The 22,067-nt window shown below is 39.3% G+C and overlaps 2 protein-coding genes across 5 annotated transcripts in view; one reads left to right on the forward strand and one right to left on the reverse strand.

Moving 5' to 3' along the window:
- Positions 1-550: 550 nt before the first annotated feature.
- On the reverse strand, positions 551-9,778 carry LOC124147380 (U5 small nuclear ribonucleoprotein 40 kDa protein-like). Its single transcript, XM_046518083.2, has 9 exons — positions 9,591-9,778; positions 9,034-9,163; positions 8,616-8,709; positions 8,147-8,312; positions 6,130-6,252; positions 4,075-4,195; positions 2,955-3,037; positions 2,097-2,262; positions 551-1,570 (listed from the first exon to the last, which is right to left on the reverse strand). Exons 1-9 carry the CDS (start codon positions 9,705-9,707, stop codon positions 1,521-1,523), a joined length of 1,050 nt encoding a protein of 349 aa, XP_046374039.1. The 5' UTR covers positions 9,708-9,778; the 3' UTR covers positions 551-1,520.
- A 633-nt stretch (positions 9,779-10,411) lies between these two features.
- The window catches only part of LOC124147389 (serrate RNA effector molecule homolog), a 32,868-nt gene continuing 21,212 nt past the window's right edge, over positions 10,412-22,067 (forward strand). For 3 of the 4 annotated variants that reach the window (XM_046518090.2, XM_046518092.2, XM_046518091.2), the window contains exons 1-8: positions 10,412-10,523; positions 11,076-11,202; positions 12,044-12,208; positions 13,273-13,506; positions 15,137-15,310; positions 16,800-16,969; positions 20,419-20,536; positions 21,202-21,298. In XM_046518090.2, the coding sequence (XP_046374046.1) occupies positions 11,084-11,202; positions 12,044-12,208; positions 13,273-13,506; positions 15,137-15,310; positions 16,800-16,969; positions 20,419-20,536; positions 21,202-21,298 (1,077 nt within the window). In that variant the 5' untranslated portion in view covers positions 10,412-10,523; positions 11,076-11,083. The remainder of the gene's footprint in view (positions 10,524-11,075; positions 11,203-12,043; positions 12,209-13,272; positions 13,507-15,136; positions 15,311-16,799; positions 16,970-20,418; positions 20,537-21,201; positions 21,299-22,067) is intronic. The other variant, XM_048380927.1, reaches the window with a different exon arrangement.

Genomic DNA, 22,067 nt, shown 5'->3' on the forward strand with positions numbered 1-22,067 from the left:
CAATTATTTACAGGCTGCAGTCATATAGTTAGAAACTTGCTGAGTGCAGCATTAAACAACAAAAACACACATACATACACACTGTAACATATGCTAATTTAGGTCTTACAGCCGTATAATATGACTCAATGAATATCTTTAAAGTGGATTCTGAATGTCTGCTGCTTTTCATTCCTGGTAGACGAACATCGAAGGTGCCACAAATCACTGTGCAGAGTTGCATCCCCTGGGCATGCCAGTAATCTACTATCGTGGGTCCAAATCCCCATTTGCCCCGATTATGTTTCTAGGTTTGTCAGCACTATACCCGTGCTTGTGGGTTTTACCAAGTCGTAAATGTCTAAGACCTGCATCACTTCAGGCTTTCCTCCCACATCAAGCAAACATACTGTGACATAACTGGCATACTGTCCATGTTCGCTCCCTCCTTTCCTCACACACACTTCAACCTGAATGTGTTTTATAATCTCTGCATGCAGCAGTGATGTAAAGCATGAACAGTCTGACAGCTCCTTACCTTGACTCAAGCATAAACATTCAACACCAAAAGATCTCTTGTAAATATTTATTTTATCATACAATGCAATGAGTTTATTTACAAATGATGAATGCACCTTTCAATTCAACCTGACAGGAATAGTTTCTGATCACCATTCTTGAGACAATGTGAAAAATGTGCCTGGCTGCTGTTGTACAGAGCGATCGTAGTGCTCAGGCGATCGTAAGTCCCATACTTTAACATAGACTTACAACAGTTGTAGCGCTAAGGTTGTTTTGTACAACGGCACCCTGGTCTGCAGTATGTGAATGGGCAACCCCCACTGATCTGCCTGGGAAGTAACAGTACTGCATTAAACAATAGCATAAACAAGCCTTTCTACTTAAAACACCTCAAACATCAAGGAAAACTTACCTGGGCCTTGTCCCACAGAACAATCTTAGCGCCAAGATTGGTGTAACTCCCTTGCTTTAGCATAGATTTTAATTAGTCGTAGTGCTAAGGCCTAGGACCCTGTTCCACATATCAATCCTAGCACTAACGCTGGTGTAACTCCCTTCCTTTAGCATAGATTTAAATTAGTCATAGCGCTAAGGATAAGGGCCCTGTTTCACAAAACAATCTTAACGCTTAGACAATTGTCACTAACATACGACAGTCACAGCGCAATGATCACTTTGTTGAACGGGATCTGGCTAATGGGCTATGCCCTGTCCTCTAAAGGATCACCTTTCATTATCACTTTGCTTGTAATGGACAATAACTACAGTAGATTTGAGGTCAACTGATTATCAAAAAATGAAACTCGTGTTTTAAAAGTACTAACAACTGCCTGTAGACATGGCATACTGTACTTCTTCAGTGTCGCATTGTCTCTCTGTGGGACAGCCTAGTGGAACGGCACAAAGTACACAATGCACTTGCATCCAGTACATATTCAGAATAGACTGGTCAGGTTTATCAGTTGTGTCTGTCATATTTCACATTTGTTTTTGAGTCCATACATCTGCTGGGGAATGGGTCACTCTATTTCTCCGAGGTACATCTTCTTATCACTTGAACAGGAGAGCACTGGAAAGAAACAAAGAGTCCTCAAATTTCCACAACAATCAAACATTCATACTTGTAGCATAGATGTTTGTTTGGCTGTTGTTCAACGCCACACTCAGCGATATTCCAGCTATATGACGACGGTCTGTAAATAATTGAGTCTGGACCAGACAATCCAGTGATTGACATCATGAGCATTGATCTATGCAATTGGGATATGATGACATGCATCAACCAAGTCAGCAAACCTGACCCGATTCAGCATGGGTTGCTGAAGACCTTTTCTACCCTGGATCTTCACAGGTCACTTGTAGCATAGACCCTGGTTTGTGTATGTTATGTGTAAAGTGCAGCATAAAAACATATAAAAACACTTTTATTTTTTCAGGTTAACATGGCATGGAAACTAGATTGTATACATGTCACATAAAAGAGGCAATAAAGTCTTAATTTACAGTCACGTGCAGGAACCACTAGATTTCAGAGAAGCTGATGTCCTACTGACAAATGAAACTTCAAAGGATACAAGTTTGTGAAGCAACATTACCTATTGGTTCGTGAGGGTGGAAGTCAACTTCATTGACTGAGCCAGCATGACCGGGAAGCTTGTATAAGATCCGTCGTGATGTTGTGTCCCACACATAGACGAAGCGGTCACCAGAACCTGCCGTCACCTTGCTGCCATCAGCTGACCATGAACAGTGCAACAGATTCTGAAATGAAAACCAAAACTTGAAAACAAGAAAATGGAAAAACTTGCATAAAATGCACTGGTAACCCATTGGTGCCAACATTTTTGTGTTAATATTTTATAATTTTCAGCTTGGAAAGGTTAAAATTAAAATAAAAGAAAGCAACAGTGTGTACGATTCTGAAATTTAAATTGATAAGTGTGATTACCGGCATCATGCATATCCATTGCTTCCAATCTCTGGTGCCTTGGCCAAATTTTACATCATATCTTATATGGCTTATTTTTGAAACATTTTCAGATTGGGCAGATCAAATTAATCACAAAAGAATTTATGGTACCTGAATAGTCTGTATCCTATTTAGGGATCCATTGATGTGAAAAATGGGATCATGAATATTTTTGAAGATATTTTTATGAAATCATGTGCTCAGCCTTCACTACAAAACAATATCATCTAAAATATGTATGATCCCCAACTGATTATATTCAGTCTAAGAATTCCTTATTTCATCAGATACTAAAGAATTCAGTCAGTGTATAGTTCACATGACTATCAGCAAAATCAGGGCAGTCTGTAAATACTAAAGATGTGGTAAGGTTGCTTATAGATTTATATGGACCTTATCCCAAGAGAACCTAAGGTTTGGCTGATGTCATGTTGCCTGTACTATTGAAGTCACTGTCACTGCAGTAAAACCCTGCTGACCATACCTTCTCAAATGTATGTTGATGACCTTGAAATATCTTTACGCATCGTTCCTGGGGTGCAAAGGGTCGGATATCCCACACTCTCACTGTAAGAACAGAACATAATTGATCACAGTTTGACGAAATAGAGGAAAACACATATGTTTTTCATCCTAGCTGAAAACTCTTAATGAAACTTGATCATATCTTCTGAGACCAATTAAAAAGCCTTATGAAATGAGTGAATAGGGTGTCACACTGAAGACTGCAATTTTTCAGGCGTATCACAGCAACACGTAAAGTCATCAGGCTTTCCCCAGACAAACCAGTGGTCGATAGTGTGGCCATCCAGATATAAAGCAACAGTTATATTTTCTTGGGAACAAGCGAGAGTGTGATATTGGAATTTTACGCTGATGTGAGCATTATTCCAGTAATTATTGAGGTCTTGGCCAGGTAAACCAATATTTCTTAAACAAGCATGGGTTACTGGCAATAAACAAGCATGGGATACTGGGGATAAACAAGCATGGAGTACTAGGGATAAACAAGCATGGGATACTAGGGATAAACAAGCATGGAATACTAGGGATAAACAAGCATGGGATACTGGGGATAAACAAGCATGGGTTACTGGCAATAAACAAGCATGGGATACTGGCAATAAACAAGCATGGGATACTGGCAATAAACAAGCATGGGTTACTGGCAATAAACAAGCATGGGATACTGGCAATAAACAAGCATGGGATACTGGCAATAAACAAGCATGGGATACTGGCAATAAACAAGTATGGGATAGTGGCAATAAACAAGCAGGGATACTGGCAATAAACAAGCATGGGATAATTGGGATAAACAAGCATGGGATACTGGGGATAAACAAGCATGGGTTACTGGCAATAAACAAGTATGGGATACTGGGGATAAACAAGCATGGGATACTGGGGATAAACAATCATTGGATACTGGCAATAAACAAGCATGGGTTACTGGGGATAAACAAGCATGGGATACTGGGGATAAACAAGCATAGGATACTTGAGATAAACAAGCATGGGATACTTAGGCTATAATCCCCACTCAAAGGGGCTAATAAAACTGCACATATACTTCTGATATGTTGATGTTCCTGTGGCCTTACATGTATTATCCATAGCGTTCGAGAGGAGATAGGACCCATCTGGGCTGACCTCAATCCCAGTCACTGTGTCGGAGTGGCCTCGCATTCGATATAGCACATTGTTCTTCCTTAAATCCCATACCTGAAAAAACAAGCATAACATGAGCATCTACGCAACTGGGATGCGATGACATGCACCATCCAAGTCACCAAGCCTAACCACCCGATCTTGTTAGCCACTTGCTGAAAACCAACTCTATCCTGTGTATCAACAAGTGCAAAAGTGAGCGTGGCTCACTAATACCCCCGACCCGCCTAGTGTGTCAGTAGTTGCAAATTAAATAGCTAGGATAGCCTTAGGGTTTGAAAAATTCATAAAAAAATGGAAAATTAATAAAAACATTTTTTTCTTTTGACTGCAACCCTCCATATGACACAGATTATATGTACTAAGTTTGAGATGAATCCCCTGAATAGTTTTAGAGAAATTGCGCGAACAAAATTTTCGGACGGACAGACAGACAGACGGACGGAACCTTGGTTTAACTATATACCCCGACATTTTGTCAGGGGTATAATAATCATGTGTATCAGTATCAACAATCATGTGTATCAGTATAAGTGAGTGAGTGAGTATGGTTTTACGCCGCTTTTATCAGCCAGCAATATCACGGCGGGGCGGGCTTCACACATTGTACCAATGTCGGGAATCGAACCCGGGTCTTCTGCGTGATGAGCGAACGTTTTAACCACTAGGCTACCCGACCGCCCTTGTATCAGTATAAACAATCATGTGTATCAGTATAAACAATCATGTGTATCAGTATAAACAATCATGTGTATCAGTATAAACAATCACTTGTATCAGTATAAACAATCATGTGTATCAGTATAAACAATCGCGTGTATCAGTATTAACAATCACTTGTATCAGTATTAACAATCCTGTGTATCAGTTTTAACAATCACGTGTATCAGTATAAACAATGATGTGTATCAGTATAAACAATGATGTGTATCAGTATAAACAATCGCATGTATCAGTATTAACAATCAAGTGTATCAGTATTAACAATCAAGTGTTTTGGTATTAACAATCATGTGTATCAGTTTTAACAATCCTGTGTATCAGTATTAACAATCATGTGTATCAGTTTTAACAATCCTGTGTATCAGTTTTAACAATCACGTGTATCAGTATAAACAATGATGTGTATCAGTATAAACAATGATGTGTATCAGTATTAACAATCAAGTGTATCAGTATTAACAATCACGTGTATCAGTATTAAGAATCACGTGTATCAGTATTAACAATCATGTGTATCAGTATTAACAATCATGTCTGTCAGTATTAACAATCACGTGTATCAGTATTAACAATCACGTGAATCAGTATTAACAATCAAGTGTTTCGGTATTAACAATCACATGTATCAGTATTAACAATCACATGAATCAGTATTAACAATCAAGTGTTTCGGTATTAACAATCATGTGTATCAGTAATAACAATCAAGTGTATCGGTATTAACAATCCTGTGTATCAGTATTAACAATCAAGTGTATCAGTATTAAAAATCATGTGTATTAGTTATAACAATCATGTGTATAAGTATTAACAATCAAGTGTATCGGTATTAACAATCCCGTGTATCAGTATTAACAATCATGTGTATCAGTAATAACAATCATGTGTATCAGTATAAACAATGATGTGTATCAGTATTAACAATCATGTCTGTCGGAATAACAATCACGTGTATCAGTATTAACAATCATGTCTGTCAGTATTAATAATCACGTGTATCAATATTAACAATAGTGTATCAGTATGAACAATCAAGTGTTTCGGTATTAACAATCACGTGTATCAGTATTAACAATCAAGTGTATCAGTATTAAAAATCATGTGTATTAGTTATAACAATCATGTGTATAAGTATTAACAATCAAGTGTATCAGTATTAACAATCCTGTGTATCAGTATTAACAATCATGTGTATCAGTAATAACAATCATGTGTATCAGTATTAACAGTCATGTGTATCAGTATTAACAATCACATTATCTCACCTTGATGTCATTGTCAATCCCCCCAGAGAAGATTTGTTCAGCTGTGTCGTTGAAACTGACGGCTGTTACCTGGTATGTGTTCTGAAACGTCTGTATCACACCCTTCTTTCTGGCATCCCACAACTGGAACATAGCAACAGCACTGTACACATCTCCAACACCAATCTCCACAACAGCTGGCTATCTGAAGCTTGGAACTCAATTAGACAATCTATCAAAGTACAAAGTATACACAATGATATTCATGTAGTGAATGTTGTTCTACGGTGCCTTTCAATAAGGTGAGGGGGTCTTGAACAAAATGCTAGTAAAGTGCTTTTCTGGCTTCATTAAATAAATACGAATCATGGGGCTATGAAAATTAGCACACCGTATTCGACATAATAAGCGCCCCGCTCTAATAAGCGCCCATGGCGATATTTGCTAATATATTTACTAGTGAACAATCCCAATTAGCACCCCTTCCGATTGATCAATGTACACAAGACTTATTGATTCGTGTATAATACTCACTCGTGTGTTATATGCACCCTTGACTGTGGGCAATTAAATTCTAGAAAATATATCTCTCGTGTATGATACGTACATACTTTTCTTTTGTATCATTTCAAGCTGTCAGCATAAACTACTGTACGAAATTTACAATTTTTCAACTCTGCTTTTGTTCTCACCAAAATTATATTCTAATAAGAGCCCACTATTTCCAATTTTGAGAGCGCCCCAGGCGCTTAATACGTCGAATACGGTATATATCAAAATAATGCACTACCTAATCTAGCCTATCCTAAATGACACTGTGAGATTTATGATAAACTTAGAAAATATTTGTGTTGTCATGCTCGGCCTAGGCAGGGTAGCAACAAGTACCATCTCTACTGTCTTTTGGTTTTATGCGGCCAGGGAATCAAACTACTGACATTCTGCTCTCCATGGAGATGCTCCATCCACTAGACTACGGCGGCGGTCCCGGTACAAGACAAAATACAAACAAGTATCACCAGCCATCCTTGAATATCCAGTGTATATATCCATACTTGTGTTGAGTGTCTATGACATACCCTTGACCAATTTGCTACCTTAGCTTCGGTCAGGATGTTTCAGAACATCTCTCACTTATGTGTGTGATTTGATTGGGTATTTGTAGTGTCATGTCAGTCAAACCAGACTAATTCATAACAGAGCTAGTAGTGGTAGTATCCACATTTTCCAAATGCAAGGGAATTAACTGACTATAAAAGTCGAGTTTCCATACTTGCCAATTTGTTCATAGAACCACCAGTGGCTATTACGAGTTATGACCCTTCATATCACTAGCATTTGCTTGAAACAAATAGCCGCCTAGTCAACACGTCCTGATCGATAATCAAGATCATTATTGTAATAAAATGAGTCTTATCTCGTGAAGTGCAACAAATCACTTGAGCATGTTCATTAAAAGCATGAAAAGATTTGGAAAATATCTGTCGATGCCCAGTTGGGGTTACATATGTTTTGCAAATCATGCAATTGACTTAAATCTGCACTACAGTTGCCATGTTGTTTACAAACCAGATGTTGATTTTTTCCCACAATTTATGATTGGACTATGCACCGAATTTTTGGGACAGGCAAACTAAAACTAAGAAATTCCATCCTAGTGTGGCAAGAGTTTTGTTTGTTTGCTGTTTAACGCTGCACTCAGCAATACTCCAGATATGATGGTGGTCTATAAATAATCGATTCTGGACCAGACAATCCAGTGACTGACATGGTGAGCATCGATCAGCGCAATTGTGATACGATGACATGCATCAACCAGGTCGAGAGCCTTACCACCCACTCCCATTAGTCGCCTTTCATGGCAAGCATATGGGTTGCTGAGGATCTAGTCACCCAGGATCATCATGGGTCTTGGCAAGGGTGGAAAATGGACATAGTCAGTTCTCTCCCTTGCCTCGGGAGGACGTAGGGTGCAGAGCACTTATGTTAATAGAATGGATATGATACACTGGATAAGTGAGGTTCCACACAAGCTTACTTTGACTGTTCCATCATCACTTCCTGTGCACACCAGCTGTGGACCCCTTCTTGCAGGATTACAAGAGTTGACAAACGTCTGGTGACCTTTCAACTTGCGTATACGTGTTCCTGAATCAACATCCCACACTGCACCTGTCTTGTCCGTTGATACAGTGAACAGCATTCTAGATGGACATGAAGGAGTAAATGTAAACAACTGACAGAATGGGACGACATTTGCCTCATCATTTGAAGAACTATGTAGCTGAATGTTGTGTAAGCTGGGATTGATCTAGGTATTCCGAGGTTAATATTCCGCTACAAACTTGTAGCAAATGCCATCCAAATTCCCAAATTGGAATCAAAACCATTCAGGTAATTATACTTATACTTAGCATAATAGCTTTGTGAAAGCAACACTGACCTGATGGCTGATGGTTAATCATAATATATCCTAATAATTGCAAGTAACAATTTCACACATTTACCCTCCATCTGTGGAAAATTCTAAATCCATCACAGCTCCTGTGTGTCCTTTCAATACTGTGAAGTTCTCACATTCCCCATATACTGTCCAAAAATCTGGAAATAAATGAAGAAGCACAATATAAAATATTTCTTGGTCCTGATTTTGAACTGATACATGAAAGTTTAGCAATAGTGTTATGGTTATCAGGTTATACCATGTTACACTGACATGTAGTATGACAGAAAAGTCCTTGCATCAAAAGATAGCTTGTCAGATATTTTCACAGCTAACATGTTAATTTGCTAACAGTATGCTGGAGAGCCTTTACATTATGTTTGATGATGATTTTTCAATGTGAATAAATGATTTTAATGGTATTTCAAATAAAAATTTCCACAAAACAAAAACAGCAGTCTTTCAATGCTCAAATTACTCACATATGAGCCTGTCAAACCCTGATGAAGCAATTAACTGCCCATCTGGAGAGAATTTGGCTGTAAATATTTCTCCCTCATGGCCTGTAAGCAGCATGATTGGCCCATCAAGACTAGATGTCCGAGGTGGACCCTGGCCCGAATAAACAAACAGAAAACTATGTTAACATCATTAAATATGTTTCTTCCAATTTTATTGTTGAGTAGAACTAGAAACACATTTCAGCCTGCAGTTTACAACCACAGTTATTTATCTATCATTTTTCTGAGGAAGGCAAAAATATCTTTCCCATTTCATGCCTGTGCCAGGTAAAGTGATATCGTCAGTACTGATTCACTTCAGAATTTCATGACACAGCACTGACAACAATATGGTTATGACAAAGAATAGTTTTCTTCAATACGAAGGGTTAATATACACTTTTCACCAATCTATATCCTAATTGTTTTCTTTCTAAAAACAAAATTACATTAACAGTGCAGTATGAAAACTAAATATAACAGGAGGGGAGACAATCCGCATACAGATATGGTCGGGCCGGTTTTCACGATCAACTTACATTCTGACTCTGTAGCAAAGCACCGTTCGTGTCGCCATCTGCTAAGACGACTTCATTTCCACGTGCCCGTTTAACGGGCACCAAAGCTCCATCCATTGCCTTTCTCTTGTGGTCCATGTTTACTATTTACTTTTGAAACGACAGAATCACGCTTCTTTTCAAACCGGAAGTTTATACATTAGGACATGCGCATCTCACTTTCGGGAACCTGCAGCGCTATAGAGTATTTCAAAGTTTGTTGCGTGGAATTGGAAGTCTTGAGTATCCGAATGGAAAACAAACACAAACGCCAAACATTTATTTTATTCGCTCGGACACCCACTCAGTAAACATCCACTCGATGTCATACTCAGCTCCCCGCCGAAGCGTCATTTAAAAACAAAATCATTATTATATATATGCATGTTACCAGAGACCATATATTTATGGTCTCTGATGTTACCTTTTAGAGGGGTGTATTATGATCGGGGTCATACTACAAAATGCCATACAAAGTCAAAAACATTCAGTAGCGTTCGTCAATACGAATGAGACCTAGTGTATTAATCAGTTCATAAATTAAATAATAATTTGCAGAAGTGTGCAATTACTATATATGTTACTAACCTAGTTGGTTACAAAACGCGAAAATTACCAAATCACACAATGTAACCCCCCTGTCCTCCGAAAAAAATATTGATTGTGGCTTTGAGTTTAAAAGTAAATTCTAGCCCTATTTTTACAGCCTGGCTTGGGATTCTCACCATGCCCATGACCAGCTCACTGGCCTGAACACACACTATCATAGCGGGATATTAGCAGATTAGCCGAGAACAGACTATAGAGATCAAAGCGCCCTCTTACGGAAAGGTTTGGCGTCATCCTGGCGGATATGAAATAATTTTCGTGAATTCTGCGGCCAGTTTTAATCATATCAGTACAACACACTGTCCGGTAAATTGTAAACAACAATGCGATTAAATCAACAGTTTGTTGACTGCCAACAATATAAACATAAATGGTCAAATTGTTAGCCACTGTGCACAAAATCTCTTGTCCCAGGTCAGGCACTGAAACCCCTTTCATCCCTGTTCTCAATGAAATACTTTTGTTCATGATCGATGCCATTTCCTGCCAACTTATGTTTGCATAATACCCCAAGAGAATATTTAATGTATTGTGTACAAACGTGCTTACCCCGGTATGCAAGAAGGTACAACTGGACGTTTTCAGAAATACACATTTTTACCATCACCCCTAACCCCCACCATATAGGCTGTTGGTGTGTGTGTGTGTTCATCATCATCTAGATTGTATGTCCTTCAATATTTCCTCTTTCCGAGCATAACTTAAAGACTGAATGATTTTTCTTCTAATCCTTGTACATGTATTAACCATTGTCTGAAGTGACTTTTGCTATTGTGTGGTCAGGGGGATTGTGATTTTCTGATGACTCTTGTTCCATTAGTTTGGATCACTCTTGAAATGACAAGTTTCTTCTTCCAGGGTATAAGATGGGTGACAGTGAGGATGAATATGATACACGAAGGAAAGGAAGAGACAAATTTCGACGGGAGAGAAATGATTATGATCGTCGAGATGATCGAAGAAGAGAGAACTGGGACCATGACAGGTGAGACTAATGATCTCACGTTTCTTCAATGGACAAATGTTTACATTGTTATGACATTCTAACTGGGGAATCTAGGAGAGAATAATTTCCAACGAACCAGTCATATACATCAGGATGGTATAGAATATAAACATGCTTATTGATTAGGGGATGTTTGCAAAAGGGACACACTTCTAAACAGCAGCAAAGTCTTATTACAAAATCTTAGTCATGACAACATACACAAGTGTCACTAATGATCAAAGGCAGCGTTTGAAATTGACTCTAGTCCTGTTGTCCTTGATGAACTGGTGAATAGTTAAGGTATCATAAGGGCTAGTAGAAATTTGCCCTTTTTTATGGCTTTGTTATGTAATATCATAATAAGGACTAGTGACTAAAACTGTTAGTTTCTATCGCTGATAGGTCAATCAACACGGAATCGAAGTATGTATTACAAAACTTAGTAAAGACAACACACACAGGTTTCATTGTTGATCAAAGTTTATTGTACATTTTGTTAACTCTTTTGATTAATGAAATAAAATTAGCCAACAAATGGAAACTAACACTTTTTGTTTTTTATGTTTGTACTTTTTCATGTGGCCCTTTGAATTTGTAGTGTGACCCTTTTGACTTTTTAGTGTGGCTGTGTTGACTCGGGTCTCTCTGGCTCTTTTGACATGTGGCCTTTTTTCACTTGTGCCTGATGTTACAAGGTTGCACAGTTAGATGGAATGATTTCCTCTTGGTTGTGAGGTTTCTGCTTGTGTGTCATCATACACTGATACTTTTGTCCACTGGTTTCAAACACTTGATTATTTTAGTGATCATAATGTAATTATTAATCTCATAATTTTAGACGAGGTTCTGGTGGCCGATCACGTGATGCATGGAGCAGTAGAAGTAACCGTGACAACAGACGTGATCCATATGGGCGAGATTATGAGCCTCGTCGAAGAGAGAGGTTCAGCCCAACACGTCATGACATGAGCCCTCCCCATGCTAAGCGTATGCGGAGAGACTGGTAAATAAACCTGTTTGTGACTACAGTTGGCTAATACTGACAGAGTAACCACTTCAGAATATGTCAGAATGTATTTTTCTCTCTCCTTACATTGTTTGAAATTAAGAACGCAAGTCAAGGGATCTTTGTCATAACTCTTATGTGAAAGTGTACAGATTGAGGGTCACTACTATAGAACCAAACCTCAAGGACCCTAGGGACCCCATTAATTGTTAACACTGTCATAGACATTGGTACTTTCTCTCAATGTGATTTTTTTAATTGGTTTAGTTAAATCCACAATCTGCAATAAATTGAAAGTGAAAAAAAAGACCTGAAATGTACTTTTTGTTTTTGATTGAAATCTCTTTTTATGTTAGTTTCCCCAACTACCATCCAGGATTTTTCTTAAAAAAAGTCCACAATCCAAAGAAGAAAAATCTGGCCTTAACCATGTTAACAGCTGCCTGTGATATGTCGTATTGTGATATGAAGTTGATAAATATTACCAGTATTCCAAATGTTGTATTGGGTGCATTAATCTGCACCTTGTAGAACTTTTCAAATACTTCTTCCATGTGTGACTTACAATATATATATGCTACTCAAAAGAAGTTAAAGAACACCCAATTTGTTCATATGACTATAGTTATTCTGTCATGGCTGGTGGTCATTGCAAAACACAGCCTTCCAATTGTGGGTGTTCTTTAACTTCTTGTGAGTAGTATATATATATACAGTGACACCCCGTCTATCCAGACATTTTTACTGTTCTCCGAATAAAGGAATCCTGGGTACAGAGTAATGTCCCTTTATGTATTTAGCCATTCCCCTAAATAATCGACAGAAGATTATGTCAGAACTAGTTGGGTCTGGACTTATGGGTTTGTCACCATATAATAAGCCACTGAATAAAAAACCCAGAAAAAACCTATATGGAGTAAACATAGAAATCATCCTCCAACCTCAGAATACTAGTTTAAGGACATGTTATGTGTTGATTTATGTAATTATCTATCATCTATCCAAAAAAGAAATCTGAAATGTATTCCTTTCCTGTTTATGACCCATGTCTACATTGTCAGGGATGGAGGAGGCGGAGGTGGTGGGGGAGGGGGAGGAGGCGGAGGAGGAGGGGGTGGGGGCGGAGGCGGAGGGTATGGAAGCCACTATGACATGCCTTACGGAGGAGGGCCAATGCATGGTGGAGGGGGCCACCCACACCATGAAGGCACCTGGGGACCTGGCCCAGAAATCGCAAGCATCCAAGGTCCGCCACAGCAGCAGGGAGGCTTCGGCAATGTACCCAACCAGGGAAGGTCAGTAATAGGACAGTGTTAGAAATTGGAACTAGTCCTTGCCAAACTGCCCAATAGTTAAGGTATCATAAGGACTAGAAGAAATTTGCCATTATTGAGGGTTTTACTATAGGTTATCATCACAAGGACTAGTTTCTGTCACTGTAGGACCAATCAGAATGTTAGTTACATGTTGCATATTGCATGACAGTTAAAAAATAATGCATAAGAGTCATGCTTTGACCTAATGGTGTGCAAGACTTGTTCGTCTTCCAGATAAATTTATCTGGATCATATTCATACTATACCTAAAAATGTCTGTATTTTCTCTGTCTCAAGTATTCACATGAAACGTCTGTAGCTATTTGCATACAAGGACCAAAACAGTACATATGCATGAAAGTGTTATCTGCAAGGAAAGTACAGGGATAACAGGCTTGGATAAACAAAGGTTCATCTTTTGATTGGTCATTGTTGTTGTCTGTGACTTTTGTTGGTCAGAGACAAGTCACAAACGTGACAAGAATATTATCAAACATGGACTGGGGCAGTCGGGTAGCCTAGTGGTTAAAGCATTTGCTTGTCATGCGGAAGACCTGGGTTCGATTCCCAGCATGGGTACAATGTGTGAAGCCCATTTCTGGTGTCCCCCGCCATGATATTGCTGGAATATTGCTGTAAGCGGCATAAAACCATATTTACTCCCACACTTACTCAAACATTGACTAGAATGTGAACGAGTTATACCACAACACATAACACAACATAAATAATATCACTCACTATTTGCTCCTGGTATATCCTTTATTTTCAGGGGGCACGGGTGGCCCAGTTGTCTAAGGCGCCGCCATTTGCTGTGCAGATTTGCTTCCCTTGGGCACGCCAGAAACCTATGATTGTGGGTTCGAATCCCGGTTCGCCCCAATTATGTTTCTAGGTTTGTCAGCACCATACCCGTGCTCGTGGGTTTCACCGAAGTGGTAAACGTCTGAGACCTGCATCACTTGGGGCTTTCCTCCCACATTAAGCTGACACGCCGTGATATAACTGGAATAATGTTAAAAGCGGCGTTAAACCCAACTCACTCACTCACTCTTTTGTTTTCATTGATGAGTTGGAAGTTTTTGCCTGTTGCATCAAAGTTACCTTCTTGTACACAGTGTCATACAAACTTATGTTTCATTGAGGAACTTGGGAACTTAAACTCGCAAAATTATGTAATCTGTCCATCCGAACTACAGATTAACACTTGTGACATACTTGTTTCTGGTCTAACAAAAGTATGATGCAAGGAGACAGGTTTGGACTTCATGATGACAGCATGGTTTGAAACCTTGTTGATGTTTTGGTTTGGAGCCTGTTAAAAACTTCATTGATATTTTGACGTGGGAGGATCCGGGTTAGAATTGGTCTTCAACAACCCATGCTTGTCATAAGAGGCTACTAACAAGATTGGTGATCAGGCTTGCTGACTTGGTTGATGCATGTCATCATATCCTACTTGTGTAAATCGATGCTCATGATGTCAATCTGTGGATTGTCTGGTCCAGACCCGATTATTTACAGACCACAGTCACATAGCTTGAATATTGTTGAGTGTGGCGTTTCAACAACAAACAAAGAAGAAAGTTTGATGTTTTACTGTTTGCAGAATGGATGTGGACTACCCGACCCAGCCCTCGATGATGACGTTCAAGCAGTACCTCACACAGCAAGATGATAACATTAATGACCAAGATGCTATCAAGAAATATAATGAATACAAACAGGATTTCAAGAAAATTCAGATTAATGAGTTCTTTCTTGCCCACAAAGAAGAGGAATGGTATGTAGCTTTGGGTGTCTGGTCAACCTTCGACTCGAAACTAAATATGAGTCCTTGCATTATTTTATCAATTATATGAATAATTGAGATTGATATATTGACTGTACAAAATGCATTTTGTGGTTGGAAGAAAAGTTTCATTTGAGTAAAGGTTTTGGATGAATTTCTAGAAAAATTCCTAAATTGCTATTTCAATCTGTTATATTACATGAGACAATGATGGTGACAATCCAAGGGATATATCACACACCTGGATTATGTTATCCTATATGTAGTTGATAACTGTTGAAATCTGTCGAAGTTGTATTCATAAATGAACATTGATGCATATCGAAGCAAATGGTAATGCTATGAATTTGTTTGTGTAATCTCTTTGAAAAATCACTTAGAAGATTGTTCAATTTGTAAGAATATTGTTTATTTTATGTTTGTAAAGGGGATCAGGTTTATTGATATAAATCAGAGCATGATCACTATTTCATATTTCATGTACATTCAAAATTTGGGTTGCTTTTATTGTCCATGTTCGCGAATTCAGTAAACCCACATATATGCTGCCTGATTCCCTTTACTTATTATATTAACTTACTTTTTCACCCCCTATAAAGGAGCTGGGTTGCTATGGTGAATAATGCAATGACCTATCACTGGCCTGCTATGAAAATGAGATAGCCAATCACAAGAACCCTTTCACCGGAGCATGGATTTAGCTTAGGGTACTGCGCACAATGCAGTCTTTAGTTGATGAAAGTGTTAGGCATAGTGTAAGGTTCGTGAAAATATGTCATCGGAAATATTGTGACCGAAATATTACATTCCCGGGAATCACCAGTGTATGGTGGTGTCTACGTTGCAAGCAGGTAATTTCTGGTAAATACGATGGCTTCTGTTGCAGGTGAATCACCAACATGTATATTTTTGTTAACACAATGTTATGCCTATACAATGATGTGTTCTATTAAGTATGAAGACTTTGCGATTGATCATCTGTAAAGGCATAATGCTTGACGTTAAGCTAATGTTCTTTTTCAGATTATGTCCATAAGTCATGTTTTGATCTATGTTGATTGACGAACAAATTTCTAAAGGAGCATTAGTTTTACAATAATTATGTTTCATTTGAACATGTGTTGAAGAGAATAATCGATTAACTTCATCTTATTGAAGACCAAAAAGTGATCCTTCAGCTAATGAATTCTTGAATAAATAGGTGTTGCTATTCGGATGAAGCACTTGGGAACCTTAGAAACTGATGTTATGTTGAAATGTATTTAATTATATGTGATTTTTTAGGAATAGCTTCAATATTACAGATTTCAATGTGTCACTAAGGATCACCATTTTGATTTTAGAAACACAGATTTTGCAATGTTCACAGTTGTCTGTAAGAGTAATTGGGTTACTTGAGGCTTTTTCTCAAAGGAAGGAATGTGAAAGGCTTAATGGACTCATGTACAGTGTTTTATTTCTGGTTTGTTTTACTTGATAGGTTCAAACTGAAATACCATCCTGAAGAATGTGAGAAGCGTCAAGATGAAGTCAGAATGGCTTTGTTGAAAAGGTTGAGGGTTTTCACTGAACTGATGCAGCAAGATCGTTTAGAAAGCATCATGCTGGACATTGATAACACAGAAGACATCATTAAAGTGCTAGATGCAGGTAAGATGGTTGTAATGGGCTTTTACATACATTGACTAGTTATATAGACACTGACATTGACATTGACACAGGTAGACTGTTTGCATCACCAACTCATTCTCTTTCTAATTGCCATGGTGTGGTGAACTCCAAGGGAATCCATTTTTTTCTCTTTATACAATTCTCCCTTTTCAGTTTTTCCAGTCTTAGCCTTCTTCCCCGTTTTTGTCATTTTGGACGGAAGTCAATGCTTCGTCCCACGTGTCTTACTTGCAGTCAGATCTTCTCTCCATCTGACCTCATGATGTTTGTTCAGACTGTTGTGGGCGCTGTAGCACATCTGTGTGCTGTGTCAGTGCATGGATTTGACCTGATGAATCCTTCAGTAATTTCCCACCATAAATGTTGGAGCAAGAGCACCCTCGACGATTGAGGATTTCGTCAAACTCCGCGCTTCTGTTGATGACAATCTCATTAAAATTAGATCTTAGTTTTTGCTACCGCTAAACAAAGATCTGAGGATATCCCATAACGGGTCACGTCAAAACGACCATTCGCGAACTTTGACCGACCAATGAAATGACTGACAAGAAATCGACATTAGCCAATCAGAAGGCAGCTTTCTCGAGCTTTACAACACTAGTTTCAAACTGGCGACTACGCTTCGAAACATATTTTGACATATTCTCGATTAAAAATTTTAAACTGATTATAAGAACATTCTGGAATGGCTTATAGATGGTCAAGTTTGTATGGATATAATCATAAAAACCGTAACTATCGTTCGGAATACCCTCTGTTAAATATTTTGAGGTTGCATGATAAGAAAACACATACCGTCCGTCACTTTCATAATCTGGTAAGCGACGCTCTGATTGGTTGGATGAAAGGTTGTTCTGACGTGACCCGTAATGGGATGTCCGCAGATCTTTGTTTAGCGATGGGCGACTAAGATCTGATTTTAATGAGATTGCTGTTGATGACAACAGTGTATCCGGGGTTCAGCTTGTGAAGCCTCGGCATTCGGCTGATTTTTTTCTTCCAGAATTCTATCATGGAACTCAAATCAACAATCATCTAAGGTTTGATGAACTCAAGATTGGGATGGGAAATCTAGGGTTCACCGATCACGGGATCGGCAATCTACTCAGACTCGCCATACCTCCAATGACCGGACCTCTTACTTCTAAGTTTTGGCGAACATCTTAAGATTGGAACTCCTCTTGGAAGCAGCACACTTCCAAGGTTCGACATACCTCACAGGATAGACACACCTCTAAGTATCACCGCACCTCTAAGGCACGACATATCTCAGAGATGCGATGTAACTCTAAGGATTGACGTTCCCCCGGGGTTTGATGAACCTCCATGGATTGACCTTCTTCCACTGAGCATTATTCCAAGTATCAACGATCAGGGAAACAGTCTACCCATCATCTCTCATGGAGATACACTTCACATATCAGTTCGGAAGATGAATTTTATACCGACTTTAATGGACACTCATCTCACTTAGCCAGTTCCTCTTGTTCTAGTCATCCTGACTCACCTTCATGATCGTTCTCGCTCTGATGATTATCATCATCAACGACCAGATGTTTACTGGAACCCTGCTTCATATGATGACACTCTTCCTTCCTTACGCCGCTCAAGTTCCCCGTCTCCTCCTCAGGTTCAATGTCCGTCTACCGTGACTGTACCAGATCCTTCAGTGACACTAGTCTTCCACACAGATACTTCCTAAATCATGGAATCCTAATGATTTAACCTCCATCCCGGCGCAGCAACTTCAGTAGCTTTTACAAGGTGTGACGTCAGTGTGCCTCCCTCAGTCAGGGCCTCGTTCCTCAAAGTGATCTTAGCGCTACAATAATCGTAAGCCTAAGCCTGTTAAAGTATGGGACTTATGATCACTTTAGAGCTAAGATTGCTTTGAGGAATGGGGCCCAGGTCTTCCTATGGATACAGTAACTTCCGTCATGTACTCTCTGCAGCCTACGACATGGACCGTCCCATCTACTTCTCTTGTGGATCCGTTGCCAAAGAGGGATTTAATTGATTGTCATGCCTCCCCTGCTTCTTCCTCACTGCAGATCTGTTTATGGTTTTGAGTTGAATTGCGTATAAACTCCAGCTTCCTAAAAGTACTTCAGCCGCAGACAACTATCATCTTTAGTTGTCCCCTCTGCAATTTTGCCAAATAATACACTTCCCGGTTCATGTCTCCCATCCCCGATCCTCAGGCTTAAGATTACAACACATTAGCAATCTTATGGGAGGGCCTACACGCTTACGCCTTTCTCCCAACCAGTGTTCTACCTTGGGTCCTGCAGAAGACCATGCCACTAGTAACCTCACACTGCTTTTGTCGTTGGCCAACATGGAGTTGGTTCTCCACACTCATCCAACTCGCCCACAGAAGATTTCATCATTTACCCCTAAGCGTCAATCTTCTTCTTCAACCTCACTCTCAGCTCTTCCACCCATTGCCCGAAACCCTCAATCTGTGCGTCAGGCACATATACAGGAATCCCTTGTTGCCATGGGTTACTGTAAAAGGGTAGCCAAGACCATTTCTGAGGCTCATCGATCAACCAAGTCACTATACGACCATTGGTGGAAGGCTTTTGAGGAATACTGCCACATGTGTAAGATTTCTACACCCACTACTGCTTCTCCACAACAAAGTGCCGAATACGTTCTTCATCTCCGGTCATCACGTAAGCTATAGGGTTCTTCCTTAGCAACGTATCTGGCTGCGATCAATTCTGTTCCACTCACCACTTCTTTGGGCATGTGTTGTTGGGTGTGTTCGGATGATTTTTTTATAGGTGGAAGCCTTTATTTAGGCACATTCCACTTAGGATCAAAAGAGAAGTGCATAGTGTGAGATAGGATAAGTATTATGAATATACATTTTTTATTGTTATAAAAGTTACAGTTTTGTGGATAACAACTTCGGGGTTTGTTGCATAACGTGACGTTTCAGTGTAGATCCTTACACCATTATCCAGCTGAATCCAGCGGAATCCAGTGCTGAACTGTTTCATTGTGTCACAGTATCTAAAGCATTTTCTTTAAGAATTCCTGATCTGCTGGAAAGGCACCAATGTAACTGAAGTTGAACAGTGTTTTGATGCTGTTCTGTAACTGAAATACAATTTGTGTGATTTGCTATCATCTGAACTGGTGATAACCCAGTGGAGCACATATGATAATGTACTATGTTTGTATGCTTATGGAAAGGAGCTCTCTATGGGTGGCTCACTAAAGAGGTTGGCACAGCCTGTGATTTTGATAGAACATTAAGTGCTCATTACCTTTGCAGTTTCGAACAAGTCCAAAGTCAGTAAAATTTGCAGGGATACATGTTAGCTTGTTGGTAACTAAATGTTGTTTTTGATGTAACAATCTCTTCTCTTCCTGGAGAACATGGAGAAGAATTATATGACAATTACTGTTGTTCTCAGCTGTCATCAAAATGGAGGGAGGATCTGATTTTGACTTGACCATTCTTGACCAGCCAGAGAAGGAGGAGGAGGTGCCTCGCAGCAGAAACAACTCCGAGTCCCATCCGGTGGAGAAAAGGTAACTCTGTCAATTGTTACTGTACTTGAATCTGAAAAAGAAATAAAGCTGGACCATTGTGATTAGCTTTAGATTATATGAATGAGATGTTAAGAGAAGCCAGGTTGTCACAGGGAAATAATGATCATGATATATTGAATATTTTCCATATACATGAGAAGCCAAGGGGTGATAAAACTGGAAGGATGTTTCTTATGGGACTTAACAAAGTGTATTTGTTTACAGATAAATTTAGGATGGCCATACAAATTGCAAAACAAAATTAACAATCCAAAATGCAAAAGATTATGTAGAGCATATCTGAGAACCTACAAGGAATAACTGTTTGTCGGTCCTAGTTGCATTGATTATTCATATCTTAATGCTTGGTGTAAGCCCTTGTGGATGTGTAGGTATTTCAGGTCTGTTTGTCGGTCCTAGTTGCATTGATTATTCATATCTTAATGCTTGGTGTAAGCCCTTGTGGATGTGTAGGTATTTCAGGTCTGTTTGTCGGTCCTAGTTGCATTGATTATTCATATCTTAATGCTTGGTGTAAGCCCTTGTGGATGTGTAGGTATTTCAGGTCTGTTTGTCGGTCCTAGTTGCATTGATTATTCATATCTTAATGCTTGGTGTAAGCCCTTGTGGATGTGTAGGTATTTCAGGCCTGTTTGTCATTGTAGTAGCCCTGAAGAGGAGAAGAAGAAGAAGGCACCACCTCCAGAGAAGATTGAGGAAGAAGTGAAGAAGGAGGAGTCATCAGCAGAACCTGCGAAAGAGGTGAGTATAATACAGGGGTAGTGGATGGTTGTGTCTGCGAAAGAAGTGTGTATAATAGATGGGGAGTGGATGGTTGTGTTTCCTGGTTCCTGAAGAATGGAAGGTCGGTGGTGGAGGCCCTGGCCTCGTCATACAAAATGACATTAAGAGATAGTACTTGTTGTTACCCTGCATAGTGCTTGGCATTAAGGGGCTAAATCAAGAACTGGCCGGAGAGGGAGTCAGTGTGTGCCCTGAGTAGGGTGTCCATGTTAATTTGCAGCATGGTATCTCAGTGTGCTTGCACTATAAAGCCTAAGTCTGGACTAGTACAAGTCACCGTTACACACATGTGCATACGCATCGCTGTATGAGTGAAATAGTTTTTAACACAATGTAAAACTGCATTTCACCTCACCACCTTAGACTATCTGGTAAGGGTTGGTAACTCTAAGCACTCTTCAAATGCATTGTGGTGCATAGTTTTCTTGACATTCGACATGTGAAGGTTGTGGGTTAGAATTCTCATAAGAGGTGACTAACATGATCTGGTGGTCAGACTTGCTGGCTCAGTTGATGCATGTCACCATATCCTATTATGTTCATTAAAGCTCATGATGTCAATCACTGGATTGTCCAGTCCAGACTCGATTATTTACAGACCGCTGTCATGTAGCTGGAATATTACTGAGTGAGACATTAAAAACAAACAAGAAAATCTCGATATTCAGTGTTTTGTTGGGTCAACTTTTGTTTTAATTTGTTTTGTGTCTTTTTGTGTTGCCTCTTC

Source organism: Haliotis rufescens, unplaced genomic scaffold (genome assembly GCF_023055435.1).
Source record: "Haliotis rufescens isolate VD_foot unplaced genomic scaffold, xgHalRufe1.0.p SCAF_1, whole genome shotgun sequence".
Taxonomy (NCBI): domain Eukaryota; kingdom Metazoa; phylum Mollusca; class Gastropoda; order Lepetellida; family Haliotidae; genus Haliotis; species Haliotis rufescens.